The 11,395-nt window shown below is 37.6% G+C and overlaps 1 protein-coding gene across 1 annotated transcript in view; it reads right to left on the bottom strand.

Annotated features, from left to right (window-relative positions):
• adra1d (adrenoceptor alpha 1D) overlaps positions 1–10,364 on the bottom strand; it is a 32,272-nt gene extending 21,908 nt beyond the window's left edge. Inside the window, exon 1 of the mRNA XM_007551844.2 lies at positions 9,059–10,364. Within this exon, the coding sequence (XP_007551906.1) occupies positions 9,059–10,052 (994 nt within the window). The 5' untranslated portion in view covers positions 10,053–10,364. The remainder of the gene's footprint in view (positions 1–9,058) is intronic.
• Between the last annotated feature and the right edge of the window lie 1,031 nt (positions 10,365–11,395).

The raw sequence follows: 11,395 nt of genomic DNA, 5'->3' as shown, positions 1-11,395 counted from the left end.
TTAAATTTAGTAATTTAGTAAATTAAATTACTAAATTTAAATTTGTGTTACATTGCACAGATGTGCAATATAACGCATCTGTAATTGTGTTACATTGTCTAGTTAAAATACAGGGCAGCATCCAAGTCCAAAATCTCCAGATTTTTATCCATGCAATTTATCTGAAGTGGAACTCCGTAGGATTCGATGGAAAAGTCTAGTAAAATCTGGAAAAATGCCATAGTTACCAAGATACAAGCCAATGACTTTGAATTCAAATGCACACCGCACTTTTCAGACTTTTATTTGTAATTATTTTGTATCATTTTTCTTTCAACTGCGGAATAATGTATCACTTTACATCAACAAAATAGAAGGCACTGTGATAGTACTGTAACACTTTCTTGACCATTTGTGTAATTCTTTATAAGTGACTGTGCACTGTTTTGGGTCACCATACTTCCAGAGGGTCATGAGGTTGTAGTTTGGGACTCCTTGTAGTCCAGAGATAAAAGGTTTGGTACTTTTTATGCTTACTTGCAATTAAGCTAAAACATTAAAAGAAGGGGGGAAAAAAAAAGCTTTCTTACAAATGGGGTGTTGATGTTTGTAGCATTCTGTACACTCCACTCTTTCCTCTCTTTTTTTTCTAAAGGGGTAAGAGTGCAGTTTCTTTCTGAAAACAAAAATGCTGCAAATAATTTGTTTGCTGTACAGGGAAGTATTTAACATTTTTAAACTCAGCTCCACGCTGAACACAACAAAAACAAAACGGTGTTGTTTCTTTCTTAAATCTGGTTTTGCTGTAAAATGCTGTATTTTCTTGAATGTGTTGTTTCTGATTGCTTACTGTTCCCCCACCTAACCCGACAACCCTCCATTCTAGGCTTCACACAGATCTGAACAGTGACTCAGTAGCTGCTTGGCAGCATGCTAATGTCAAGCCGAGAAGTTCAATTGTCTTACGTGGAAATGACTTCCATGTAATTTTCATAGTGACGGTCTCATGCTGTTCTGATATCATCTACTGACAACACACTGTGAACCAACAAATGCACAGAGGATGAATGTGTCATCTACTGAACCATAAAATACAGCCTACAAGAGGAGAATTTTTTTCTTTTTTTTTACAGGACTGTTATTTATATCTTACTTTCAACTTTGACAAGGAATATTCACCAAGTCAGATCTGCTCACGTAATACGAAGAGAGATATTGAGGGATGTTTTTCAACCAGATTTTTCTTAATAAAATGACATCACCTTCAAGGCAGACAGCACATGATTCACCACTCTGACGCAAGGCCAAGCACCATGACAACAGGTTGATCTTTTTTCTTCCCCCCCCCCCACTTTGCTTGTTTACTGCCTATCAACTTGTTTGCATGTTTTTATGCCTGCAAGGCGACTGCCCCTGTTGAATCCTTTCTTACTTTGGTGTTTCAGTACGTACACAGATTTACCTTTTGAGGCAAACTGTGAATGCAAGCAAAACCTGAGCACTTTTGATTAAATACAGAATCACACCCGGGAGTCTGGAGACCTGTCAAGATTCTCAGGAAAGTGTTTGTGATGACTCTTTTTATGTGAGGAGAGATAATCCTTAACAGCTCTCTGGTGCAACGCTTTGGGAGTTATCTCTTTCAATTTTAAAATTTTGAGGCACATATTTTTTTTTTCATTTAACCCTTCAAATCTTGGTCTCAAGTGGTCACCAGGTACTTTGATTGAATTCAGTGACTACATGCCACTATCTTTACCTTACTGACTACAAATATATTGCAAAAGAAGAATGCTACTGAGCTACAGAGCGGTTTATATTACCACAATGCCACAAATCAGAATTTTTTTTAAATATTTCTAAGGATTGAATACTTGCAAATGTAAAGTTTCTACGTATAAACACCTCTGGAAAAAATTAAGAGAACCCCTTAAAATGATCAGTTTCTCTGATTTTACTTTTTATATGTAAATGTTTGAGTAAAATGAACAATATTTTGTTTTATGAACTATTGACAAGATGTCTCTGAAATTCCAAGCAAAAATCTTGCACTTATTTGCAGAAAATGAGAAATGGTCGAAATCATGAAAAAGATGCAGCGCTTTCAGACCTCAAATAATGCAAAGAAAACAAGTTCATATTAATTTAGAAACAGCAATACTAATGTTTTAACTCAGGAAGAGTTCAGAGATAAATGTATGATGGAATAACCAGGAGGTTTTCAATGGGGTTCAGTGCAGTGGGCTCTTCATTTTTTCTAAAGCTGTAAATATTGGTAGTTATTTAGATCAGTTTTAGCTTAGAGACATGGGAGCTTCATGTGTCAATGCATTTCAGGGGGTTTGTTGTTACGAAGGACCAAGACATGTCAGAAAAGCCATGGTTCTGTGGGGAGATGAAGCTATAATAATAAAAGTAAATTGGAAAAAAATATATATATACTGTATATAATGCCACTTAATCTACAGATCTGAGTTCAACACTGAGGCTACACATAAACTTTATTTACACCAGAGTGGTGTTAAGACCAAACACTCAAATTTATTATAGATATTTCATCTGACTGGTCTAATGCTGTTCCAGGCTTAAACTTCTCACAAGGATCACAAAAAACCCATGTAAACCATGAAAAAAAATGCCAGGAATCATAAATCAAAATTTAGATTTCACTCAACATGAACTAATTTCTTTACAATTTTTATACTGCAGCTGTATCAATGTGTGGGGAAAAAAGTGTATCATTGTTTATTTTGTAGGAGAGAAAAATTGTATATTTACATATTTGAGTAGTGGAAGGATGGAAACAACATTCCATGTATTTCAGTCTAACGTGTTCTTAAAAGTTATGCAGGCTGTGGACTGACAGCCAAACAGTCTCCTAATACCAACACAGACAATGTCCAGGAGTCTGTGGTGATATTGGGAGAGTGTAAAATGTCAGTTGTTCAGAGTGAATCATATTTGTCAATCTTAATGACTCTCATACAGCAGCGGCGTCTCGGTGATCAGGTTGCTCCTAACAGATGGCGCAGCGCTGGTAGTACATCCCAGCGGCAGATGAGAAATTGTATTTAATTTGTTTATGTTTCTTTAAGGTGATTAATGTTATTACACCAAAGTAAAACGACGAGTGATTTATTCTTGGGCCCACTTCTACTGTTTCTGTTATCAAACAGTCCAAGTTTAGACTTTTAATTTAATTTAAACAAAAAGTTCTCATCTGTCACATCTGCACACAGAAAGTCAGCATGCTGAAAGAAATATGTAGACTAGAGCACGGTCAAGAATTCACCTCAAGCACAGAGGCAAGGTGACACGTCTACTTAGTGCCACTGTTCAACGTCAGTACTTTGCTGCCCTCTGGTAGTAGAGTTACACCAAATAAAGCCGAAGTTCACTAAAAGTGTATTAGGTACCAAAATATGCTACGTTTGTTCTATAAATTGATTTACAATCTCTACTTAATTATCTACTTAACAAAAACACAGATGACATTTTTTTTCTTATATATATATATATATATATAAAGGGTTCAGGATATCGTACTGTGGGATTTGCAGGGTTCCTTGTAAAGTAAGGAAAAAATATTTCGTTATAGATTTGTTTTATCTGTTTGCTAAAATATATGTATATGACTAAACTACAGAGCCCTCTAGGGGACATGGAGGATGTTTTTTTCTTTTAAGTTTCTTTTAAGTTTTGTGTTGGTAGTTTGAATGATTTAAAGGGCCGTTTTCATGTGCAGTTCCATCTCAACCTTACACAAACAGACATAAACATGCAGTGAATAAGTCAACTTTTAATCAATTTTTTGCAACAAAGAGTTAAGAATAAACACATTTTCACTGAGGTGCTTTATATGTGTATATATTTGAAATTTTAAATTGACATTTGTGACTGTATGCAAAATAGACCAGCAAATATTGCAGTAAGCATATTGTGAGGTAACGCTAAAGTATAACAAAGCAACGCAAAAAACAAAAAAAACAAAAAAATGAGGGCTCCCTACAAAACAAAGGGAGGCAGCATTAAGTGTTTTGTTTTTTCATAGTGAGCTCTGGAGCAACCTGCAGAAACCTCTGGCTTCTTTAAATCAAACTCAGAACATGATGAATCCTCTCTGCAGTTTTCACTCAAAGGCTAAAGATTGATTTACCTTTGTTCTTGACTTGCTTTAGCTTTTTAGCAATTTTAAATTTAGTTTGAAATATTTCTTTAATATGTCATGCTTAGTTTTTATTTTCATTCATATATTTCTTGTTTTCAATCATTTTTCTCCTCCGGTCATTCCCCTTCCTGTGAGACAGTGGAAATTACAGTGTGCGTGCGTGCGTGCGTGCGTGCGTGTGTGTGTGAATAAACTCGCCTTGCCTTGTATACTGTAAGCAAATTGTCATAAGTGAGCTCAGAGTAAAGCTCATGTTGTTGAACATCTTGTTTGGTACAAGATAGGAATCCTATAAATAAGATTATAAACAATTCAAGGAAGGAGGTAGCATTTTGTTTTGGTTGCTTGCTTTGTTTTTTTTAGAAGTGTTTAGAAGACATAATGAAGCACAACCACTGTACAGACATTTACTGTAGATATACAGTAACTGCTTTTAGAGGTTACAGTCCCACAGGTACTCGAGTCTGAAAAGCATTATATTTTACAAGCAAACTGTTTTATAACCTCTGGGGTTTGCATCATGTGACATCATCCTGAGGCTGTGCAAAAATCCTATTTGATGACAATATTTTTTTTTTTATATTAAATCACGAAAATAGTCAATATTCAATATTTTTGGTGAATTATTCCAGTTTAATTTGTCAGGATGGACAGTCTTTTAAATGATAGCTTTTTGTAAAGACAAACACGATTTTTAATATACCTTTCTCTGCATTTTTTTTTTTTTGGTAACTCTTTGTCTAAAACATTTACATTTTAAAGGTAAGTATTATCAGAGCTAACCTGTACGATTTAAAGATGAGACAGACTGTTAGGTCCTCATTTGCATCAACGCAGACAGAGGATCCTGTTGGCCCAGAGTGCTAAAATTACTCCTCTGTCTCTCTGTGAAAGGTTACTCGTTAATGATTATCTCCTCGATCGACCAAAATCAGTGTGTCTGACTGAGTATGTGCAAGCAAGATCCTCCATAATCATCAATCAGTCATTTAACAGTCAGCCCACACAGAGGGATAAGATGATACGTCATTAATCCCTGTGGGGATGTTATGTTTTGAAATAAATCCTGAGAGGAAGTCGGCGTACCATCCTGCACTGAGCGACGTCTGTGGCAAAAATATCTGCTGAACAGATGGTTTTAACCAAGATTGATTTTTTTTATTTATTTATTTTATGTATTTACACTTATTTCACCAAGAAAATTCGATTGATATTTAAAATTTCTCTTGCAAGAGAATCCTAGCAAAGACTGGCAGCAGCTCGAAGAGTTTATTTCATTTCAGCTCAAAGGGTTTTATGCTTTACAAACTAATTGCAAAATAATATTCTAGACACTCCTGTTTCTGATTAATAAAGCCTATTAGAAGCTATTAAGGCTCATAAGGAATCAGTTGTTTCAACAACTGAGATTATATTAAACCTATTTTTTTAATCACAAATCCAGTGTTTGAGAACTTAAATGTGCTTCATAAGACAAATGGATTAATCATTTAAGTCCTGTTATTAAAGACTGGAGTGTTTGGTTGCTGTGGGAATTGTAATAAGGCTCATCTATGTGTTTACACATCTATAATCACAAGAAATAATTATCTCTATAACACTTTGCACAGATATACACTTGCCATTTTCTCTTCTATTGAATAAATGATGTAATCAGTGGCAGCAGCTTCTGTTTTTGCATAATTTCCTGTCTTTGCTGAACAGCTCTAAAGTCAGAATAGAGTGAGATATCAAGGCTTGATGGGATGCTTGGGATTTGTTCAAACTAGCTTTTACAATCAATCAAACATATTGATCAAACTTCAGTTTGATTTCCCTCAGAGGCATGTTTTCAGCCTTTTGCAGTGATAGGCGACAGATTGTTACTCTGCTGGTGTGCCATCACACTTCCCAAATGTCATCCTTGTAGCACTGAAGAGAGACATTTCAAACTGCTTGTCTTCAAAGGTTTCTACAAAGTTTTCATTAGAAAATTATAGGAAAATCAAAGAAAACATTTTACTCTCACAGAAAATGTTGATAGTTTCACCAGTTGTACACACACATCCTTATACTTCTATGCAAACTGAGGACTTTCCTTTGACTTGCATAGTGTCTGTATTTATGCCAAACCCAAGCACTTTCCTCTCTCCACTTTCCACAAATGACCTCCCTTTGTTGCTGCATTTTGTGAAAGTGGTCCTCTATGTGTTGCATATACAAGTACGCACACGCACGCACGTGCGCCCCTGCAGACACACGCACACACACACACAAAATATGAAGGAAAACCGTCAGTAAGAAGGGTCTTAGTTCAAGGATAATTTTATCATTTATGCTGCATGTGTCTTATGCGTCTGCAGTGGTCAAAAGCATTTGTGCAATCAGCATTAGGAAATTGATTTTTAGCAAGCAAAACTGAAAAAAAAAATAACACAAGTATAAGTATCAAGAATATAGAACTCAATCTGGAAGGGAATGTAGCTGCAATGAACAGGGGCCTCCAAATTGAATTCTGCCTACAGCCTCATGCAAACTTCAACTAGTTTCAACAAGATTCAGTCAGAAAGCCACTGTATTTATTACATATTATGAGACTTTTTTTTATTATTAAAAAGTGAAAGTATTTGTAAAATCAAACAATTTTCCATACACAACTTGTTCCCCTCCCCGTGCAGACGTGCAACAAGGTAAAATCTATATTCATGTTTTACCAAACTTTTAAGAAGACTGTTTAAGAACCCTGTCTTAAAAACAGAACATGGCATTTAATATGAGGAGTTTTCCATGACTTTTCTGGCTTCAAATATATGAAACGAGCCCTCTATAAATATTATTAACATGGCTGTTGCAGCCCTTTGGCCTTAGAAGCATTTAGCTTCATTACTGAAGAAGGCCAGTCTATTGGCTTCTCTTTCCAGCAAGTTATATCAGTCGTCTCATAAGTTCTACAGACTCAGAATAATTCTGGGCATGAATTATGACGTATTGGTAAGTAGGCTGCTTGTTTGACCACTTTTTACATTTCTTGGAGTCTCAACCGTTCAGTTCTGTTCTTGTTTTAGGACAAATAAACAGACAGGGAATCTGATTATTTTTGTTGTTCAGATCAAACCACTTTTAAGTGACTCTTTTTCCATCCAATGCATTACTTCCCCAATATTTTTAAAAACTGGTTTTGTGTTAAAAAAAAATCAAAAAAAAATCTTGAAGAAGCAATGAATTTACCGTTCAAATGATGCAAGAGACATGTATTTCCTGCTCCATTTATAATTGCGATAAATGCTTGATGCTAATGGAAATAATGAAATTATCCTTTGTAGCCGACTTCAGGGTTTTTACTGCTCCCCCAAAATAAACTTTCTGGAGGCACTCCAGCAGATACCTCTTTTGCCTGCTTTTATTTTACCACAGACCTTACCTTACAAGTCTCTGTGGTTAATTTAGAGTTACTCGCTGATTAATTACGGTACTGCACTTTCACCTAAATTAGTGGTAGAAAATGCTTAATCACTCTAAATGTGGCAAATACATCAATTATTAACAGTGAACATCCATAGTTGAAATGAGAAAAATCTTATCTCGTCGGCAAATAGCATTCATCTTTACAGTGCTTTGCAAAAGTATTCAAACCACTTTTCAGATTTAGTCACATTTAAATTATGAACTTCAGTGTATTGTAGTGAGATTTTGTGTGACAGACCAACACACACACAAAAAAACACCTAATGAAATGGAAAGAAAATTATACATGGTTTAAAGATGTTTTAAAAATTTTAAATTTGAAAAGTGTGACGTCTGCTTGTTTCCAGGACCCTTTAATATAATACTCTTAAATAAAACAAATTTCTTCAGAAGCTATCAAATCAGCGAAGTTAGTCAGTCTTTGTGTAATTTAAAGACAGCTGTTCCGAGAAGGACTTAGTGAACAAAGAATCACAAACACCAAGAAACATAGCTGACATGTTAGGGAGAAAGTTGTGGAAAAGTCTAAAGCTAAATTAGGTTATAAAAGATCATTTCAAGATTTTTCAGAGGATTGTTTAATATCTATCATCTAAACATGCAAAGAGTACAACACAGCTGCAACTCTAACAAGACACGGAGCAAGCTGCGCAAGGAGAGCATTAGTGATGGAAGAATACCTCACATTGTCTTGGAGATGCCATTACCAAGGTGTGGCATAGTGGTGGCAGGGTCATGCTATGGGACAGGCAAAGTACTCAGTGTTGATGGAAAGATGCAGGAAGCTAAGTAAATAAGAATGCTGGGAGAAAACTTGTTAGAGGCAGCAAAATGTTTGAGGCTGGGGTAGATGTTCACCTTCAAGCAGGAAAATGCCTGAAGGAAAATAAGGACAAATTATTAAAAATTAAAACAAGACTTTTTTTTTTCAGACTATTTTCATCTAATCTAATCAAACTAACCATGTGGTATTTTTCAAGGAGTAGTGGAGGGGGAAAAAAGCCCTGTCTATAGGAGGAAAGCTTTAATTGATTTTTTTTTTTTTTTTTTTTTTGTTCAGACTATTTTCATCTAATCTAATCAAACTAACCATATGGTATTTTTCAAGGAGTAGTGGAGGGGGAAAAAAGCCCTGTCTATAGGAGGAAAGCTTTAATTGATGCAAAACGTGTTTCTACTCTGGGCAGAGCAGAAAAGTCACGCACTACACAGTTTACAGATTTTTTTTTTGTAGGGCTCGGGTTCAAAAGGAAACTACGTGTCTGTCTACCTTACACAGTCCTAAAAACGCTCTGCAGTTTGTCGTTGATACTTGACACAGAAAATGTTTAAACAGGTCTGCAAAAAAAGAAAAAATTACGAGTCTGGAGAAACACAACACACGTATACAGCTTTGGAAGGCTTCAATAATCGAAGAGCTGCTGGATAAAAATGCGTTTAAGAAGCAATAATAAATCTTCAACCTACCTAACGGCAGAAAGAGGAAGAAAGGCAGCCAGCAGAGGATGAACATTCCGACCACGATGGCCAGAGTTTTGGCAGCCTTTTTCTCCCGGGAGAACTTCATGAGCCGCACAGACAGGGAACTTCTGAACGGATGAGTCTTACTGTTCTTGGAGCTGGCAGAGCGCGCGTCCTCCAGCACGCTGCGGCAGTGGATCCGCAGCACAACTTCTGCGGACTTGTTTCTCTCCCTTTTGACTCCCGCTTCCAGACTCTTGGTGGTCCTGCGGGCCACTATGTACACCTGAAAATACATGATCAGGATGACCATGAGCGGGAGGTAAAAGGAGAAGAGGGAGGAGAAGAGCGCGTAGCCCGGCTCCTCTGTGATCCCGCACACGGTCTCGTGCTCGGGCGGAGGTTCCTTCCATCCCAGGAGGGGACCCACGGAGATCACCGTGGAGGACACCCACACAAGCACCAGAATAGCAACTGCCCTCCTCTCGGTCATAATGCTCGGGTATTTCAGGCAGTATTTTACTCCGATGTACCGGTCTATGGAGATGATGCAGAGGCTTAGGATGGAGGCGGTGCAGCAGAGCACATCCACAGCTGCCCAGATGTTGCAGAAAACCCGGCCGAACACCCAGCATCCCAGCACCTCCAGGGATGCGGAGAAGGGCAGCACGATGATGCTCAGCAGCAGGTCTGCCATTGCCAAGTTGACGATGAAGAAGTTTGTGATGTTCTGCAGGTGTTTGTTGCACACTACGGACAGGATGACCAAAATATTCCCGACGATGGCCACCAGAATGAAAACGGCGAGGAAGATCCCGGTGCCGACGACCTGCGGGTCCATGGTGAAGTTTCCGCATTTTGTGATGTTGTCGTCGGGAAAGATGCGCTCCAGAGCGGACACGTTGAACGTTTCAAAATACAGCCCATAGTTGCTTTTATTCCTCAAGTTAGCGTCGGTCATTTTTCGCCATAAAGAGAAGTTTAGTGTAAGTTTTCTCATGAAAACATCATTGTCACTCCATGCTGTATTTGACGTAAGAGAACCATACACACAGACCCAACACTTCCCCCCACCCCTCCCCCCCAAAAAAATGCTTCTTCAGAAAACAAAACAAAACAAAAAAATCAAATCACATTTTCTGAAAATGATATTGGAGTTCTTCTGTGGTGTATTCAAGAAAAGAAGAAACTGAGTGTGCACTTAGGTCCATTTCAGCTTTCTTCATCCTAGCGATGGTTTCCCCACTGGTGGCATCCTCTTAACTGAGTGAGAGCTGGTACAGCGCGTCTGAACCTGCGGCTCCACCCACACCACGACTCCCGGTACAGTCTTCACAAGAGAGCACAGATTTATATACACGTTCACCGAGATCTGGGCTTTGTAAGTGATATACCTCCGAATGTCTTTACTTTATGCACTGCAAAAAAGGAATTCTGGAGAGTTGTAAATTTTAGCTGTTAAAATAATTTGAACTTTAACCAACCATTTAGCCTATTTGTCATTGGTGTTTGGTAGTTGCTGAACAACAAATACGATTTTTAGGGGGGCAATAAATCTTAGCTAAACATTTCGATTCTGCATTCCCAGAAAAAGACAGCATTCAGTTTTTATGCTCCACAAATCTGAAAAAAACTTACACTACAAAGATGCTGAAACACCAAGTTTATTGGAATTACGCCTAAAAACCCACCTGTTTAGATTTGCCTTTGATTAGTCATACCTGGAGCACTGATTAATTCTAGTCATCATAACAATATTTAATGGTGATTGCGCTTTATGATGGTATTTGTTCAAATGTAATGGTTGCTGCTGTTTTTGCCGTTCCAAACATAATTAGGTACTGCATTATGGTGTTATTATGTAAAACACTTTTAACTGGCTTGTTGCTGAAATGTGCTCCAAAATTCGCTGATTCAGGCAGATTGCTTACTGCAGCCCTCATTTTAAACACCAGATGGCGCGGCAGAGGAAATTTGCTTGCATTCATCAATTGGTGGCAGAAGAAAAAACTAAGCACTTTCCTCATCCAACTGTAACTAGACTTTGACCCTCTGACTGTTACCTTTAGCAACAGTTTTTTTAATATAAATATTAACTTTCTGTGTAAATTCAACAATGTGTATGCCTGTAAAAACCCAGTCCTGCTGCTTTTTCTGTTTGGCAAGTCTTGTAAGGTGCGCATGGGAAAAATTACAGTGCACAACCATCCAAAATGCATGGCCAAACTTCTTTCCCAACATGGTCTGCGCTGGCTTCTCTTGCAAACACAATAACAGCAACCATGAATTACCCATGAGGCAGTCTTCACCAGTGACAGATACATCTTTGCCCTGTCAGAAAAA

Source organism: Poecilia formosa, unplaced genomic scaffold (assembly GCF_000485575.1).
Source record: "Poecilia formosa unplaced genomic scaffold, Poecilia_formosa-5.1.2 Scaffold44, whole genome shotgun sequence".
Classification (NCBI taxonomy): Eukaryota; Metazoa; Chordata; class Actinopteri; order Cyprinodontiformes; family Poeciliidae; genus Poecilia; species Poecilia formosa.
Note: the sequence above shows the minus strand (reverse complement) of the source record. Positions and strands in the feature narration are given on the sequence as shown.